The 20,000-nt window shown below is 43.2% G+C and overlaps 1 protein-coding gene across 1 annotated transcript in view; it reads left to right on the top strand.

Annotated features, from left to right (window-relative positions):
• The window catches only part of zgc:123010 (uncharacterized protein LOC641500 homolog), a 19,264-nt gene extending 460 nt beyond the window's left edge, over positions 1-18,804 (top strand). Inside the window, exons 2-16 of the mRNA XM_062519639.1 lie at positions 2,555-2,628; positions 2,927-3,007; positions 4,413-4,469; positions 5,426-5,629; positions 6,717-6,842; positions 7,715-7,760; positions 7,883-7,973; positions 8,629-8,770; positions 9,006-9,110; positions 9,321-9,411; positions 9,487-9,520; positions 9,758-9,829; positions 9,964-10,066; positions 16,844-16,959; positions 17,277-18,804. Coding sequence (XP_062375623.1) covers positions 2,555-2,628; positions 2,927-3,007; positions 4,413-4,469; positions 5,426-5,629; positions 6,717-6,842; positions 7,715-7,760; positions 7,883-7,973; positions 8,629-8,770; positions 9,006-9,110; positions 9,321-9,411; positions 9,487-9,520; positions 9,758-9,829; positions 9,964-10,066; positions 16,844-16,959; positions 17,277-17,412 — 1,478 coding nt within the window. The 3' untranslated portion in view covers positions 17,413-18,804. The remainder of the gene's footprint in view (positions 1-2,554; positions 2,629-2,926; positions 3,008-4,412; positions 4,470-5,425; positions 5,630-6,716; positions 6,843-7,714; positions 7,761-7,882; positions 7,974-8,628; positions 8,771-9,005; positions 9,111-9,320; positions 9,412-9,486; positions 9,521-9,757; positions 9,830-9,963; positions 10,067-16,843; positions 16,960-17,276) is intronic.
• The last annotated feature ends 1,196 nt before the right edge of the window (positions 18,805-20,000 follow it).

Raw genomic sequence — 20,000 nt, 5'->3', positions numbered from 1 at the left:
TGTCAAGACAGAAAAAAAAAAACATGTTTTTATTAAAAGCTTACATTTTTGTGCCAAATTTGTCTTAACCTTTGTGTACGATCTCAAATGTAAACACCCATGTCGCTGAACTTCGCTGAACTTAATCGCAAGTTTTTGTCAATCAAAATGTGGAACTTTTCTGGCTCAGTGAAGACGTAGGCTATGGAGACGCGGTCTCGCGGTGGCGATAAGAGATCGTTGTAAAACCATCTCCGGTCGGCCTCTCGCTGATTAACAACAACAGCGCACGCATGTTATGCATGTTGCTTACCTGCCGCAGGAACACGAGCACGGAATACGTTACGGTTACATGAGTATTCCATCGGTGTCGCGAGTGCGCCGCCTCGGTAACACTACACGGCTCGCGTGCGGGATAGCTACTCGAGAGAGTTTCTGCCCGGACAAATAGCATGTTCGTCAGGTGTTTGTTTTTACGCATCGACCTCGAGCCGTTCTGAGGAAAGAGACGCACACTTTGTGTGTGTGTATGTGTGTGAGAGAAAATCATCCGTAAGAAGCGCAGGGTGTTTGTGTTTTGCAGTCTGTAGTGTGTGTGTTTGCAGTGGTTAGAATCTGTGTGTGTGACTCAATGAGTATGTCAGTTAAACTTAATGTACTGTTACCCTTCAGTGGAAACACTCCGCACAGGTGCATCATGGGTAGCTACAGGTGTCCAAGGTTACTGGTATGGGAATTGTTGTTCATACTCGCCTTTCTCTCACTCTCACACTCACTCTCACACTCCTACCATGTGTGGGCTGACTAAAGTGATTCCCATGAAAGATCAGCTTTATCAACAGGAGCAGGCACCTGTGGTAATTCTCACACACACACACACACACACACACACACACACTCACTCACTCACTCACACAGATACACACACACACACATACACACACACAAGCATGCACACATACAGTACAAACACAAGCATGCACAAATACAGCCTGACACAAACATACACACTCTCTCTCTCTCACACTCACACTCACACTCACACTCACACTCACACTCACTCACACAGATACACACACACACACACACACACACACATACACACACACAAGCATGCACACATACAGTACAAACACAAGCATGCACAAATACAGCCTGACACAAACATACACACTCTCTCTCTCTCACACTCACACTCACACTCACATACACACTCTCTCTCTCTCACACTGACACTCACACTCACACTCACACATACATACATACATACATACACACACACAAGCATGCACAAATACAGCCTGACACAAACATACACACTCCCTCTCTCTCTCACACACACAGACACACACACACACACACACACACTCCCACTCCCCCCTTCTGTCTCTCACCATCCTGACCTTGAGTGTCACAGATCCCATATCTGCCCACAAGTGTGTGTGTGTGTGTGTTGCTGTGAACATAGGGCATTTGTAATCATATTTAAACTAGTACTGTAGCAAAGACAAATATGTGGTCTATACATCTCACATGTGTCACGACACACACACACACACACACACACACACCCTCTCTGTCTTTTGTGCTCTCTCACAAGAACAAAAGAACAAAATATTACTGTTTGTTAGCAGTTGTCTGCTGTTAACGATGTACAGTAGTTGCCAGAAATAGCAAGACCAGTTTGTGATGTAACATTACACATTACACAATATTTCACAACAACAATAACAACATAATAATAACAATTATAATAATAATAACAATAATAACAATAAGCTTTATTTGTATAGCACTTATTCATACACAGAATGCAGCTCTACATTTGGAGCAAATAACACAATAATAGAGAGAAAAAATGTAATAATACAAACAAACAAACAAACAAACAAACAATTAAACAAAAGAATAACTAAAACATCAGAGATTTAGAATTAAGTAAAAATATACACAAAATAAAATAAAATAAAATAGCACCATAGAGATTTAGCATCATTTTTTCCATGACCGATTTAATCAGACTCAAATGGGACATAACTGTTTCTAAACTGCGTACGGCTCTCATTTACTGTTAATGCGGGCAGCCATCTTTGAAATTCAGACTCGCGGGTACTCGGGGTTCGAATGAGCGGACAAGTAGGAATGTGTGTGTGTGTGTTGGTGTGCTACTGCTTGCATTGGTGTATGCAGCCGTGTGTGTGTGCGTGCGTGCGTGCGCTCCGTCTTCCGTTGATACAGCCTGGTGTGCGTGTGTCTGTGTGCCACCTCTTGCGTTGATATACACAGCCGTGTGTGTGTGCGTCCGTCCGTCTGGGTGTCACCTGTTGCGTTGATATACTGTACACAGCTGTGTGTGTGTGTGTGTGTGTGTGTGTGTGTGTTTGTGTGTGTGTGTATGATACCTCTTGCGTTTGTTTACACGGATGGGTGTGAGTGTGTACACTGGTTAGATTCCTTATGGTTATCGATTTCTGTATTTATTTCTTTATGAGATCATGGCATGTGTTTGTTAGCCTAACGTGTGTGTGTGTGTGTGTGTGTGTGTGTGTGTGTGTGTGTGTTGTCGTCGCTGTAGGCCCCAGTGAACAGAGAGAGGAGAGCATGGAAACAGAAGCTGCGACTGATGCCAGCCACACTTCAGCACCACAGGTGTGTGTGTGTGTGTGTGTGTGTGTGTGTGTTTGTACATCTTATACAATTACTCTGTGTGTGGTGTGTGCGTGCGTGCTTGTGCTGGTGGCAAGCAAAGAACTCATAATGAAAGTATAAAAATGGTGTTATTTTGTGTGTGTGTGTGTGTGTGTGTGTGTGTGTGTGTGTGTGTGTGTGTGTGTGTGTGTGTGTGTGTGTGTGTGTGTGTGTGTGTGTGTGTGTGTGTGTGTGTGTGTGTGTGTGTGTGTGTGTGTGTGTGTGTGTGTGTGTGTGTGTGTGTGTGTGTGTGTGTTAGGAGCCCCTCAGTGGAGAGGAGGGCTTAAGTGAGGCGGAGAGATCCAAAAGACGAGCAGAGAAACGACGGGCTAAGAAGAAGGTGAGTCATGGATCTCTCTCTCTCTCTCTGTCTCTCTCTCTCATGCTCAGTCACGTCACACACTCGAACTCCTTCTCCCTCCCAGACCTCACATGGAAAAGTAACACTAGTGTACAGAGATGAGCTCAGCCATCAGGAACACACACACACACACACACACACACACACACAAAGAGCGCTCTTTCCTTTGAGAGGGAAAGTGTGAAAGACTGGCAGACCTTACACTTCAAGAGGAATTACACTTCAAGAGGAATTTTTGCTCCACTGAACTGGCATAACAAGTTTTACAGTAAAAGAATGATGAAATAATATATGCACAAATAAGGAACAATGTTATTTAGGCAAACCTAGTTAAAGCCGATCTAAGCATTGCTGGCTAATGCCACTTCTGTTGACATTCCATCAAAACAGAGCTACCTCGCTACTCCCTCCCTCTCCCTCCCGTGCAATTGAAATGTCAAAGTGGCTGGAGCTCTTTTTGACAGCGTTAACTGTGGTTGGGATTGAAGAATTTCAATAAAGTTCAGTTCAGGTCTTGCAGTGTTGCCAGGTGAAGATGAGGGGCAAGCTGCTGCTAATTATTTGCCAGCAATGCAGTCCATCCAGTCTAATTGACTTGCCCGTTTCTACTTGTCTTTGTACATGACCACAAATTAAGAGTTCTGGAGTGTGTTACTTGATTTAGTTTCCATGGCAAAGTTAAGATGGGTTGTGAAGAAGTCTTGCCAGCATGCTTGCTAGCTATGTGAAGTGGTAGCTAAACAATGCTAACATTGTCATGTCACATCTGATTTTTAAAAGCTATTTGATGGTCTGTCTTGCAAGCAGAGACTTGGAATAAAACGGCAAGATGGATGAACGGCAAGAATAGATTTAGTTCATAATTCACAAACAAACCCAGGCAATAAGCTGTCAAGTAACCAGTCTTTTCTAATTACTCTGGAACTAGTAATCTGGAAGCACTGTGTTAATGTAACCAACTGTTTGCCATGTCTGGACTCTCAGTAGGCTGAAATAATGCAGTAGCCCAATAATACTTAAAGGGACACTTCACCGATTAGCATTAAGCTTTGTATCTTTAGAAAACCAGTCATGTTTTTGAATGGTCGTGCATCATTGAAAGCAGGAAGTCCTATTCATGGGTTTCATTGAAATCCGTATTTCTCCCATCTCAAGGCAAACTGAGGGAATGATGCACGACCATTCAAAAACATGGTTTTCTGAAGATACAAAGCTATGCTAATCGGTGAGGTGTCCCTGTAAGGACAATATAGTAGTAAGGTAAGAAAGGCAGTGCATGTTGGGCTGTTAGGATTGCGATTAGATGTGTGAGGGCTACACTCAGAGGGAAGTGGTACGGTGTGCCCTGCAGCAACACACTCTCTCTGTTTCCTTCCTCCTGCAGCGGCAGAAAGAACGGAAGAAGCTGGAGAAGGGGAAACAGAGCGAAAACATGGAACAGGTGCGTTACTCTTTCCTCACACACACACACACACACACACACACACACACACACACACAGACACACACACTCCTCTTTATGGAACAGGTGCGTTACTCTCTCTCTCTTGATCTCTCTCTTCTACACTCTCTCACACACACACATTCTCCTACTGTCAATCTGTCATTCTCTTGTTCTCTATCTCTCGCATACACACTCTCTCTCTCTCTCTCTCTCTCTCATGGCCACTCTCCCCTCTCAATCTCTCTCTCTCTCTCAATCTCTTTCACTCCCTCACTCTCACACGCATACTCCTACAGTCAGTCTGTCATTCTCTCGTTCTCTCTCTTGCACACACACACACTTACAGCCAGTCTCTATCTCTGTCATATACACACACTCACTCTCTCAAACACAGACACACACACTCTCTTCTGGCCAGTCTCTAACTCTCTCACTCACTATCTAATTTGTTACTACTACAGGTTAGGACACCACACACACACACACACACACACACACACACACACACACACACTCCTGCAGGTAGTCTCTCTGTTGAGTTGTGTGTTGTGCCCTCTCTTGCTGGACATCTGCTGCTCATATCCCTGTCCACACACGCTCACACACACACACACACACACACACACACACACACACACACACACACACACACACACACACACACACACACACACACACACACACACACACTGATCTAGTGGCTGTGAGTCTGTGCTAATAGCCACTAGATCATGTTTGTGTATGTAAGCTGGGTTGTGTGAGGTGTGTTAGTTACCATATGGGGGTTTATGGTATTTTTTATTAGGTGTGTGTGTGTGTGTGTGTGTGTGTGTGTGTGTGTGTGAGGGTGTGTGTGTGTTTCAGAAAGAACACACACACACACACACACACACACACAGTGTTGTATGTGATGATGATGATGATGATTTTATTATTGTGTGTGTTTCATTTAGGAGGAGGAGTCAGCGGAGGGCCCAGGTGAAAGTGAGTCGGAGGAGGAGGGGCCAGGTGAGGAACAGGAAGAGGAGGTGCCTGCACAGGAAGAGGAGGAGCCTATGAAGGAAGTGGAACCAGCACCTCTCCCGCCCCCCACCAAGAGTTCAGTAGCTCCGCCTCTTGGAAGCAGAGCCAACCGCCAGCATGCAACTAGTGAAGAGGTAAATGGTGTCTAATAACTAGAGTCCCGTTGAGAATCGGCGCAGCTGACTTGGAGGTTTGTGTGTGTGTGTGTGTGTGTGTGTGTGTGTGTGTGTAGGACCCTGAGTTGGACATGAGGGGGGTGTGTGTGTGTGTAGGTCCCCGAGTTGGGCATGAGGTGTGTGTGTAGGACCCTGAGTTGGACATGAGGTGTGTGTGAGTAAAAGGTGCTTAATGGCTAGTCACATTGAGAATAGGTGCTGCTGACTTGTGTGGACCCTGAGTTGTGTGTGTGTGTTTGTGTGTGTGTGTGTAGGCCCCCGGGTTGGAAATTAGCATTTTGTGTGTGTGTATGTGTGAGTGTATGTATTCGTGTGTAGGACCCTGTGTAGTGCGTATGTGTGTGTAGGACCCCCAAAGTTGGACATGAGAATTCTTTTCGTGTGTAGGACGCTGAGATGTGAGATGTGAGATGTGAGATGTGAGATGTGAGATGTGAGGTGTGTGTGTGTGTGTGTGTGTGTGTGTGTGTGTGTGTGTGTGAGAGAGACCTGGAGTTGGATGTGTAGTGTTTGTGTAGGACCCTGAGAAAGAATATATACTTTTTGATCCCGTGAGGGAAATTCGTTTCTCTGCATTTAACCGAATTAGTGAACACACACAGCACACACACAGTGAGGTGAATCACACACTAACCCAGAGCAGTGAGCTGCCTGCCCAACCAGCGGTGCTCGGGGAGCAGTGAGGGGTTAGGTGCCTTGCTCAAGGGCACTTCAGCCGTGGTGGACTGAGTTGGACGTGTGTGTGTGTGTGTAGGACCGAGAATTGGACATGGGCCTTGTCTGTTTGTGTGTTTAGGACCATGAATTGGACATGAACATTGTTCTTGTGTGTGTGTGAATTTAGGGCCCTGAGTTGGACATGAGCATTGTTTTGTGTGTGTGTGTTTAGGACCATGAATTGGACATGAACATTGTTCTTGTGTGTGTGTGAATTTAGGGGCTGAGTTGGACATGAGCATTGTTTTGTGTGTGTGTGTTTAGGACCATGAATTGGACATGAGCATTACTTTTGTGTGTGTGTGTGTGTGTGTGTGTGTGTGTGTAGGACCCTGAGTGGGACGTCAGTAGTGCGTTTGTGGCCAATGCCGTGAGCCACCTGCGGCCGAGAGCGAAGAGCAAAGCCCCACGTAGCAGCCGGGAGAACAAGGAGAACGAGAGCCGAGGAGGCCAGGTACTACACTACCCAGCAGCCCCTACTACACTACCCAGCAGCCCCTACTACACAACCCAGCAGCCCCTACTACAGAACCCAGCAGCCCCTACAACACTACCCAGCAGCCCCTACTACACTACCCAGCAGCCCCTGCTACACTACAGCAGCCCCTACAGCACTACCCAGCAGCCCCTACTACACTACCCAGCAGCCCCTACTACACTACCCAGCAGCCCCACTACACTACTCAGCAGCCCCTACAACATTACCCAGCAGCCCCTACTACTCTACCCAGCAGCCCCTACTACACTACCCAGCAGCCCATACTACACTACCCATTAGCCCCTGCTCTTTTACCCAGCAGCCCCTGCTCTTTTACTCTACAGCCCGTACTACACTACCCAGCAGCCCCTGCTTTTACCCATCAGCCCCTGCTCTTTTACCCAGCAGCCCCTGCACCGCTACCCATCAGCCCCTACTATGCTGCCCATCAGCTCCTTTATTACCCAGCAGCCCCTGCTCCACTACCCAGCAGCCCCTGCAGTTTTTCCACCAGTCCCTGCTCTCTGCAGCTGCAGTTGTTGTTGTAGTTGTAGCTGGTGTAGTTGTCATTGTTGTAGTTGCGTAATGTCACTCTGCCAACGTTTAAGTTCAACGGTCACATCTCTGACTGTATAACCCTAGAAACACACACGTGTACACCCACACGCACCCGCGCACGTACACACACACACACACACAACATACACATACTCACTGTGATCTCTATAGATAATGATAAGCTGTCCTCATTTCTTTAAAATGTGTGTGTCAGTGTTTATTGTTGTGCTGGACTTGATGGTTCATTACTATGTGTGTGTGTGTGTGTGTGTGTGTGTGTGTCTTTCCAGACCAACTGCACAGATAGTGGGGCTAAGAGAAGTGCCTACCTCACAGGTGTGTTGACTTCCAGTGTGTTTGTTTGTGTGTTTGTCGTTCATATTTATGCTTATGCTCATATCTGTGTTTGTTGTTGTTTGTATTTATTACTCTCTGTTTGTGTGTGTGTGTGTGTGTAGAGAAGGGCATACAGCTGGTTCAGGAGGGCCAGTACCTTCAGGCAGTTTCCATGTTTACAGAAGCCATCAAGTATGACGCCACCGACTACAGGTACACACACACGCGTGCGCGCGCATCAGACACACATCAGACACACATCAGAGTTTAAGTGTGTGAGGAGGGACATTGACATTCACAGACTGTGTCATAGATAAAAGCTGGGAAGGGCAATGGTCAAATCATAGTATCAAAAATAAAGATCATAATAAAAAGAAGAAAACATAAAATGCACAAGGTAAAATCATTTGAGAATAATTAATCAGACAAAATAAGAGACACAAGGTAGAATAATTTAAAGACGGATTCAGAATTTGTGACTCCGTGCAGACTGTGTGTGTTACGAAGTACAACATCACAGTATGAAGAGAAGTGAGTTGTCACCACAGTGAATCTGCAACCACCAGGAGGCAGCGTTGCCCTACAAACGGCACCCTCCACTGTTATTGGCAACAAAGAAAAAACAAACCCATGTGCCATAATAATGCTACATTCCCATGATATGATATGATGGCCAAGCCCACACACACACACACACACACACATATTCCCATGATGGCCAAGCCCACACACACACACACACATATTCCCAAGTTGGCAAAGCCTAGGTGCTAATAAATGTGGATACAAATATGCTTGACATGTTTCATGTCTCGTGTGTGTGTGTGTGTGTGTGTGTGTGTGTGTGTGTGTGTGTGTGTGTGAGCAGGTTCTTTGGGAACCGCTCCTACTGTTATGAGTGTCTGGAGATGTATCCACAGGCTCTGGCCGATGCTGAGATGTCCATCAGACTTGCCCCCACCTGGCCCAAGGGCTTCTACAGGCAGGGCAGTGCCCTGATGGGGTTAAAGGTGTGTGTATACAGTACACACACACACACACACACACACACACTTGGCTCAAGGGCTTCTACAGACAGGGCAGCGTCCTTCAGGGCTTAAAGGTGTCCTCACACTCACACACACACACACACACAGCTCTACTTCTGAATCAGAAGTTCTGATGCACATGCGCGCCGAGGTACAGGTGCTTTTGCCTTTGTGTTTGTTCACGTTTGTGTGTGTGTGTGTGTGTGTGTGTGTGTAGAGGTACAGTGAAGCGGAGAAGGCCATGGAGCAGGTGCTTTTGCTGGATAAGGACTGTGAAGAGGCGGCCAACGAACTCTTCAACTGCCGAGTCCTTCAGCTCATGGTACGACACACACTACTGACCCACACTTTATAGACTTCAGCTCATGGACACACACACACACACACACACACACACACACACACACACACACACACACACTACTGTCCCGCACTTTACAGGCTTCAGCTCATGGTAACACGCAGACACACACACCTTACAGGCTTCATCCTTCAGATGTGTGTGTGTGTGTGTGTGTGTGTGTGTGTGCAGGACCTCGGCTTTGAGGAGATTCAGAGTGTCTTTCTGCTGGAGAAGTACACTACAGTTCAGGATGCACTTGCATCGTCCGAGGCAACAGCAGGTAAGAGAACACACACACACACTCTCACACACACACACTCTCACACTCGCTGATACTTCTCCTCTTTTTTTTCAGTGGCAAGCCAGGAGAACTACTCTGGCCAGGCTGGGTATGTTAAACCTCATGGTTCTCTCAGATCTTTAGAAGCACAACAGTTCTTTAGAACATGTCAGAATGTTCTAATATGGATATATAGAATTCCTTTGACCATCCCTGAAGAACGTTTGGCGTTTTAGAACGCCATTAGAACCCGTTAGACCCCATCATTAGAGCCTTCTGGGAGGGTTCTGTGAAGAGATGCGGTTTTCGGTTCCTTTGGTTCTCAATGATCTGTGTTCTTCTGCAGGGGTCCGTCTCTATGGGTGGGGAACGTCACCACTGAACTGACGGAAAAACATCTATGGGACCTCTTCAAAACGTGAGCGAGCAAGCCCCAGACCCAATACACACACACACACACACACACTTTAGCTGGACCACTGGTCCATGACGCCCCATTTTAACTGGACCCACAATAACCTCCACTTGTGTTCTCTCTCTCTCTCTCTCTAGGTGTGGAGAAATAGACAGTATCCGTGTGCTGCATGAGCGGTTCTGTGCCTTTGTCAACTTTAAAAATGCAAGCATGGCGTCCCGGGCCCTGGAGAAACTCAATGTACGTACACACACACACACACACACACTGATAGGATGGGTCAGGCTCACGACTTTCAGGTGTGTGTATGCAGGGCTATTGAATTGAAAACACTCAACTGGTGGTGTATTATCCTGACTGTGTGTATGTGTGTTTAGGGCTATTAGTCTGAGCGAATTAGGGTTGAAGGTGGAAGTAAATATAGCGAAAGGATATTTGGTATCAATCGAACCGTAATTTTATGTAGATTAAGAATTTCAGGTGCCTACAGCACAGATTTGTACCAAAAAAAAGATATACAGCTTTGAATGGACCATGTTATAATGACTATTTGGCCAAAATCGTATATTGTCACATATAGATATTAGCTGATATCTCCCATACTGGTAAAAGGATCTTTACCAACCTTGGTGTACTCACTCACCATATGTGACCCTGTAAAGCGGAACCAGTCGTTTCGGTAAAATTTATTAAATTAAGTTATTGTGCTCACGTGAACAGCCATAAACTAAGCTTTCCAACGATATGTATATCGAGGGTATTACACAAACTATCGCTAAGATAACCGCATCCAAAGTTGACATGGTTCTCCTGTCACGATATGCCAGAAGAGGAGAAATCACCTGTTTAAGCGGCGCGTGCACAACAGGAATGACAGCTAATGTGTTGAATCTTCGTCGGGTTTAACAGTCAAAACGTAGGTTTTTCAGTGAAATGCGTTCACGATATGAAACTGTAGACTGTATACAGCCGAATTATGCGAAAACGTGAAATTCAACATTTTAACCCGGAAGTTTGTTATTGTTGATTTTCTCAAAATAACGATGTGCGCAAAACGACTGATTTCGCTGTGAATGGTCACATATGTTCTTGATGAAATTAGTAGGTGTTCAGTGTCTTGGGGTCAAAGGTCAAGGTCACGTGATGTCATACTTGACATCCAATGTTTGTTTTATACCTCTCAAGCAGATAGAAGGATCCTCATTAAACCCAACACAGTTAATTAAGTCTAAATTGGCATTAAATGTCATGATAAGGCATTAAAGATCATGGGGTCACATGTAGAGGTTAAAGGTCATGAGGCTATAGCTGGCTGAGGCATAGAATCAACAATTTGAATTGACATTACAAAAGATTAAAGAAACCCTATGCAACTTTTTCATAGTCATAAAATAGCTTAGAAATCGTTGTTTTGCTTGACTGACCAGTTTTATCGAAAACAGTAATATTTCCTCCCGCCCCCAGTGTCCCTATCCGCTATTGCAACCTTGCAGTTTGTTCAGGAGACGATCGTTCCCTGTTTACATCTGGAAGGCTGAGACGCATAAAGAACAAGAAGAACCACGCTTGCAATTTATATATTTATATATAGCCTGTATATGTATAAATATACACACAAACGAGCATAAACAGCATAAAACGAGCGAACATGAAAAACGAAACCGAAACTTAAGATGAAATTGCCAATCCTGCATAGTTTCTCTTTAAGACATTATTTTCAACTTTATTTTCTGTATAAAAACAGTTGTATCAAACTCCACATCTTATTTTAGTATTTCATTATAATTACCTGTTTGAAACCAGGGGAAATCGAAATAATTTGCTGTTTAAAAAAATGCTAACATCTGTGTGAATACCTGTTTTAAAAGAACTGTTTCAGTTCATAAATGATATTGGAGTAAAAAACACAAAGTACTATTACAAATATTCAGTACATCAATAACAACATTGTAATTCATTTAGACAAGCTGAGTAGCAGAAGTTATAGATTACAATTAAATCCCATTTTTTAAAGGAGGTTAACACATTCATACTAAATTATACTAGAAATGCAATTCCAAGGAATTACCAGTGCATGAAAATGCAAAAATAGATAGATAATGTAGATATGGTTACTAAGGTGTAGCTAGGGTAAACATGGTGGTTGCATATTTTACGGAGAGTTGATAGTGTGAAGGTAGACAGTTTAAAGATGAAACATTCCAGTTCTAACTTAACTAATGATTTCTATTCATGTTAAAATGTTGATTAGCTAACTTAGCTAATGATTTCTAGCAGTTAAGCTAAAGATGCTAATTATGCTAGCAATGCTAACTTTACTAACAATACTAACCAGGTTGATTAGCTAACTTAACCGATGATTTCTAGCAGTAATGCTAAAAATGCTAAAAATGCTAAATATGCTAACAATGCTAACCAGGTTGATTAGCTAACTTAGTTGATGATTTTTTGCAGTTATGCTAAAAATGCTAACAATGCTAACCATGCTAACTAGCTAACTTGCTAGTGAGGACTTTTATTTTGAAACATTTGTTGCTAGGGTATCCATGGTGGCCACTATCAGGAAACAAGAAGTTACTGCAGTATAATCATGTTGGTTGCTATGGAAACGGTCATAAACACTTCATTTTAATGGTTGCGATGTTGGTTGCTAGGTACATGGAGGTTTCATGTAGTTGACTGGAGGCATAGTGGATGATAACTGACAGTTGGAATGGTTGAACAGTTAAATAGTTGAGTAGTTTCAATGGTTAAATGATTTAATAGTGTATTATTGCAGTGAGGACTTTTATTTTGAAACAGTTGTGGACAGAGGAAACAGTTAACAGGATATGTAGTCTTCTGAGAGACTGTATGCTTAAAGCCAGAGAAACTGACAGTTGGTGCCCAGGTGGCCGGCCACCTGGCGTAAGATTCTAATTGCTGCCGTGATGTCATAATGAGCAATGTTAAGTCTATGGGGAAATAGCTCAATGTTAAATCTATGGGGAAATCGTTTTTTAATTCATAGTTTAAAAAGTATAAAAGTTACAAAGTTGAAAAATACAAAGCCCACATCGCGTAAGTAAGACCTACGCGACAAAATTTGAATGGTGTTTCTACGTTAAGCGGTTGAAGCTGAATTGCGTGCGTTAGAAGAAGAATAAGAAGAAGAAGACCGAGGAAGAACAGTACAGTGCATTTTCATGCACTGTAATTATTGATATCTACCGTCAAAATCTTCCAAACTATTTAGATATTATTTTTTGCCCATACCTAACTTCAACTGAACAGATAACACAGGAGGTCTGTTCCCAAAATGCAACAGCCCCAGTCAACATATTCTCAAAGATATCACATATAAAGCCTTACTGAAATGTAATCTTGAAATAAAATACAACTAAATGACAGTGGCACTAAAGGCTATACTGTTGTGGTCATGTTGCCATATTATTGTTTATTGGTGCCATAAACCATCAAATAGATAACTATCAACAACACATTAATCCTATGCATAGAGTCTAACCCTTTGCAGAATGCATGCTCTAATTTCAGCATTCCAACTGATGGCATACAGTCTGCAAAAGGAAGTATTATTTTTGTTGGAAGCAGGAGCAAATGTGTACAATCCTGGTTGTGCAATGAGGTCATTGTGAATTAAGGGATAATGTATAGAACGCTGGTCATTATCGGGAAAATAAGTACCGACAGGGCGAACAAGGCCCTGACGCGAAGCGGAGGTCCTCTATCAAGAAATGACCGGTAGAACTTTCGGAAATCCCATTCAAGTCAATGGAGCATTCTACTTGCATTGTAAAGAGCTGTATAATAATATAATATAATCTTCTGTTTTACATCTATCAGTCCAGTTGCTACAGCATCAGCATGTTCTAATTGTCCAGCACTGACATTGGGCCCCAGAGAGCCCCCGCCCCAATAATACTGTATATTATTAGGGGGCCCAGAATTACTGTCAGTCATAGGGCCCGCAAAAGGGGCAGATAAATGCTAATTGAGAAAGTAGTCAATTTTGCACCCAAGAAGAAGCATGTCTACTCTCTAAAATGTCCATATATTTTAAGAACGGTCTTCTCCTCAGTGGTAGTCCTTCCAATACTCTGAAAATCCCTTACACAGTTATTTTGCTCATCAGTTTTTCCATGACATACACATCCCTACTAAATTGACTGCAAAATGGATTATGAGTTGCACCGAATATCTCATGTAACCTGCGTTGAGTGGAACCACTGTGGTCCAGCCCTGCACATGCCTGGACAAGAACCCGCGAAACAGCAGCACCTCAGATCGGGAGTCGAGCGCGCTAACAATCCAGCTAAAAGCCCAGGCTACTAGCTGTCATGCCAGCAGCGTTCATGAGGCGTCGGGGAGTGAGACAAGCACAGCTAACTAGCTGGCATCTGTTACACTCACATGAACCAAAATGGAATGAAAAGCCCTTTGAGAACCACAAGGTCTACACAAAGAACCTTCCACTGTAGTGAAGAACCATCCACTGGAATAAATGGTGGGAAAAGGTAATTTATTGGGAGATGGTTCTTTTGGGAACTATCTAGCCTTCTGAGGAACTATTCAAGAACCCTTTTTTTCTCTGTGTACTAAGTTCTGGAAGTCACAACCTCACAGAAAGCTATCATTTATCAAGTATACTTGGCCAATAACCCTGATTTGATTGATTTGATTTGATTTACAGCTGAAAGTAGCACTGCTTGTACTGTGGAAAGGACTGCATGGGCAATACTGAAAGAGATATTGGTCACGTCATGACTATGCTAGTGGAAGTATTTCACTGTTTTGTAACTGCTGAGTACATTTGCCTACAGTAATTACAATCAGATTGTTTATTCTTACAGTGATGGTCAAAAGTGTTGGCACCTATGCTAAAAAGAGGAATATAAAATCATCTTTTGGAAATTGATCTTAATGCCTTACGTAATATATATATACAGTGTATATATACAGTGTATATATATATATATATATATATATATATATATATATGTGTGTGTGTGTGTGTGTGTGTGTGTGTGGGTGTGTGTGTGTGTATAAAGATATATCCTCAACCTTTAAGGACAACAATTTTCTTTGTGAGTGAATAATGTATTATAGATAAATACATATTCTTCCTTAAAGAGGAACTATGCGGGTTTGGCGATTTCATCTCTGGTTTCGGTTTCGTTTTCGCTCGTTTTATGCTTGCATATTTCTCTGCAGAGCTTCCCCGACAGCTTTAGCGTGTATATTTATACATATATAGGCTATATATAAATATATAAATTGCAAACGTGGTTCTTCTTGTTCCTTACGCGTCTCTGACTTCCAGATGTAAACAGCAGACGATCGTTCATCAGAAAGTTGCAAGGTTGTAATAGCGGATAGGGACACTAGGGGCGGGAGGAAATGTGACTGTTTTCGATAAAACTGGTCAGTCAAGCAAAACAACGATTTCTAAGCCATTTTATGACTATGAAAAAGTTGCATAGGGTCTCTTTAAAATACAGGGGTCATAAGTATTAGCTGGTTTGATTTGCATTGAGCTCAAGGAGATTCAAACCAGCTAATAGGCTGACTGAAATAACACCATGCCGACCTCTAGGTATGGTGAAGGATATTTGATGATGTGGGGCTATTTTATTTTCAAAGGCCAAGGGAACTTGACCAGGATGCATAGTATTCTGGATCCAAGAAATAACTTGCTTTTAAAAATAAAAATCTGCCTGACTCTATGGGAATTTAACATACCGGTAGGGGTGCCATTATTTATGACCACTGTATTTTAAGAATGAACGTTTGTTTACAGTATGTATTATACATTATTCTTTCACAATCATTCTTTAAGGATTGGTATCATTAAAGTTGGGTTATTTCCAAAAAAAATCCAATTTCCAAAAGATGATTTTATATTCCTCTTTTTAGCCAAAAATGTTGATCATCACTGTATATACAGAGGGGTATTAAACTTATTGTGCTGCAGACAGGTCAAAAACAACCAAGTCTATGTCGTGCAACATAAAAAATATTTTCACTTTGCATTTTACAGTATTCGTATTCAGTAATTTAATTGAACATGGCATGTTGATTAGCATGTCTCCACCGTCTGTAACCTTGTATGTCAGGGGATGAAACTGACCTTAACCCTTTACCCTATGGCCCTGAGTCCCTAAGTTCATCTAACTTGTACATAGACAATAAATGTACTGAGTTAATGAAGATCCATCAGTCTGCTTCGGAGATATGAACCAAATACTGCATGTGAGCTATTTGTGTGACCCCTTGTAACCTTGACCTTTGACCTCAAGACCTAAATTGTGTTTCCAGCTCTTTGACAACTTTTAGTGGATAAGCACACCAAGTTTGAAGAATATCTTTCAATTGGCTTAGGAGATATCAGCTATTTTCAAGATGTGGTACCATACGTTTTTGGCCCAAAAGGCATAGTACCATGCTCCATTCAAAGCCCTATAGTTTTTTTTCGGTACAAATCTGCGCTGTAGGCACCAAAAATTCTTAATCTACAGAAAATTACGATTAAAATGATACCAAATATGCTTTCGCTATATTTACTTCCACCTTTGACCCTTTTCTAGGCTAATTCGCTCAGACTATATGGAATTGAAAACACTCGACTGGTGGTACGTTATCCTGACTGTGTGTGTGTGTGTAGGGCTATGGAATTAAAAACACTCGGCTGGTGGAATGTTATCCTGACTGTGTGTGTGTGTGTGTGTGTGTTTGTAGGGCTTTGGAATTGAAAACACTCGACTGGTGGTACATTATCCTGACTGTCGAAGTGTGTGTGTGTGTGTGTGTTTGTGTGTGGGGCTATGGAATTGAGAACACTCGGCTGGTGGTACGTTATCCTGAGTGTGTGTGTGTGTGTGTGTAGGGCTATGGAATTGAGAACACTCAACTGGTGGTACGTTATCCTGACTGTGTGTGAGTGTGTATGTAGGGCTATGGAATTGAGAACACTCGACTGGTGGTACCTTATCCTGACTGTGTGTGTGTGTGTGTGTGTAGGGCTATGGAATTGAGAACACTCGACTGGTGGTACGTTATCCTGATCGGCGCACACAAAGAGCCCTCCCCCCAACGCTGCTCTTAAAGGCCCCGCCCCTTCTCTCAGGGGCCACTGGGTAAGGATGCAAAGTGTGTATGTGTGTGTGTGTTATATGTGTTGATGCCTCTTACTGGACCGTGTTTGATCATATCGCAATCATATCACTAATGCAGTTAATCGTTCAGCCTTACTCTCTATCTATCTATCTATCCTATATCTATCTATCTATCTATCTAGTGAGCGTGGTGGTAGCATAGAGGCTAAGGAAGTTGGCTAGCATGCCATAGTCACAAAAAAAGTAATAGGCTGTCACCATAGCACCATATTTATTTGAAGTCTCAGTGTAATGCATATATATACGTGTGTGTGTGTGTGTGTGTGTGTGTGTTCCAGTGCCAGGCGGCGGGGCCCGGTGCACGGGGACGAGTGTTACTTCTGGCGGACGACAGGCTGCCACTTCGGAGAGAAATGCCGCTACAAACACATTCCTGACCAGAGGGGGAAAGACCGCAAGCCCTGGCAACCCTAACCAGCGGGCAACCTGGCAACCTGGCAACCTGGCAACCCTGACCCCAGCACCGACTCTCTATGTGTCTGTCTGTCTCACTCAAACTGGACTGTTCCGTGTGTGTGTTCGTGAGAGTGAATGAATGTGTGTGTGTGTGTGTGTGTGTGTGTGTGTGTGTGTGTGTGTGTGTGTGTGTGTGTGTGTGTATATGTGTGTTTGTGAAAGAGAGACATTATCTTTCTGTGTAGGAAGCTCTTTAGGTTTTTGGTGAAATGCACTTTAGTCAGCTCGATGTCTTAGTTAATCAACTGATGCATAATTTTCCCACTACACACACACACACACACACACACACACAACGACACTCCCAGTGCCCCATCAAAGCATTACTTGTGATCATCTTTTGCACTTTATTGTTCACCCATTTATATGGGACTCTTCAGTTTAGTGGAATCACCAGTGTTTTACACTACACACACAAACACACCACATTCTCTCTCACACACACACAAACACACACACACACACACACACACACACACACACACACACCGAAACACAGACACTCCGAGTGCCCCATATAAGCTTTACTTGTGATCATCTTTTGCACTTAAATGGGACTTCAGTGCGGTGGAATCAGTGTTTTTACACTATATACATACACACACACACACACACACACACACACACCTACTTGCAGACCAGACACAAACACTTGAATTACGCCATTTGTGCTTCCTCTTCTTTTACACACACGCACGCACACACACACACCCCCACACCAAAACATACACAGGCCTATCATATCACTAATGTAACTGTAGACATTTTCACATTGGATGATCAAACTACTGCCTATTACCTTTGTGTGCCTTATGTGTGTGTGTGTGTGTGTGTGTGTATGTGTGTGTGTATCTGTCCTAAGTGCCTGCCCCCCTCTGTGTGCCTTACAGTAATGTGTGTGTGTGTGTGTGTGTGTGTGTGTGTGTCTGTCTGTTTGTCCTAAGTGCTTTACAGGGAAGTGAAAGTGGGATGCCTGAAGCGAAACCACTCACACACACACACACATACATACACGGACGGACACCCTCACAACTCGATCACCAATGTGTGTGTGGGGGTGTCTGTGTCTGAGACTGACTGCTCTTCACACGAGAGAGAGTGAGAGAGATTTTGTTTCCTGTGTGAAAACATGTTTTAGTGCAAAGATCTGTTTTAATCTGCCATGTTGCGTGTTTGTGTGTGCATGAGTGTATGTATGCATGTGTGCATGTGCACTTCTGTGTGTGATATATTTGTGTGTGTGTGTGTGTGAGTGTGTGTGACTGTCAGCCTATGCTCCTGTGTTTTATATGAAGTGTTTCACACCATAAAGCCAAAGAGCTCATTGGATTAAAAATGTTTTCATCTCCACTCTCAAGTCTGTTTGATCTCTCTGTGTGTGTGTGTGTGTGTGTGTGTGTTCTGATCTGTGTTAAATAAGTGGTGCACATTAGCCATTGTGTTTCTCCTAATGAGGCCTGGAAACACTATAGTATTAAAAGCTACTTTTGTGAGCATGCTTTTATTTTGATATTAGAATTCACATTCAGGGTAGACCTCTGAAGTTCGCCTACAAAAAAGCTGGCATCTTTGAGATCCAGCATCTTGCCATTTCTCCTATGAGAGAATAACATGGGGATTTTTAATTATCACACCCGTTAAACTCTCGCTAGGACGAAGAAGTCTGAAATGCATACGTTTTGCTCAACACACTTTTGCACTCTGCCTTCGAGTGGGTACTGTGATCTGCGGTACGCTAAGATCGCAAACTTAACATTTTTTGCTACCCCAGAGCTAACTTGCAATGAACCTGGTAGGTGGCTTCAGTTATATGGGCAAAGATGGCGATTTTGGTTCTTTTTTGTCGGCAAACTTCAGAGGTCTATTGGCTAAGAAGGAAGGAATACTACTACTATTGGCTAAGAAGGAAGGAATACTACTACCATGTACTACCGAGACTTTTCTGGCCGCTGGCCAATCACATTTTCCTGCACTGATTAACTAGTGAAATGCTTCTGCTAGTACAGGTAATGGCAGAAATGTGTTCACTGGTTAACTAGTGTGCATTTTGATCCTCATTAGTTAACTAGTAGAAACAGTTTGGCTCTCACTAGTTAAGTAGTGCAGGAAAATGTAGTTAACTGGCCGTCAGAAATGGCTCAGTAGTAGATGAATTTCCCCTTGGGGATCAATAAAGTATCTATCTATCTATCTATCTAGATGGCACTGTAATTTCATATCAAGATCGTTATTAAATACTCGAACGGCTTGCCATAGGGACACCCCCTGCTCTGGTCGTTCCACCATGGAGGGGTGTATTTTTAAAGATTGCGGCTGCCAGCTGTCCTGCTAACTGGCTGAAGATAAATCTGACCCTCTGGTTTGAAATGATCACCACAAACACAGACTTGCCTGATCCTCGTGGCTGCAGTCCTATGAAATGGCCACCAGAGGGAGAAGTGAATCAGTATGTCTCACACAACTCACACACAACACACACAGTGTATATCAGTTTGTGTTTAAGCTGAAATATATGATTATTTCTAATTTCATTTCTGTTAAATAGA

The sequence above is a fragment of the Sardina pilchardus genome, chromosome 18 (genome assembly GCF_963854185.1).
Source record: "Sardina pilchardus chromosome 18, fSarPil1.1, whole genome shotgun sequence".
Lineage (NCBI taxonomy): Eukaryota > Metazoa > Chordata > Actinopteri > Clupeiformes > Clupeidae > Sardina > Sardina pilchardus.
This window is presented reverse-complemented; position numbering and strand designations above follow the sequence as displayed.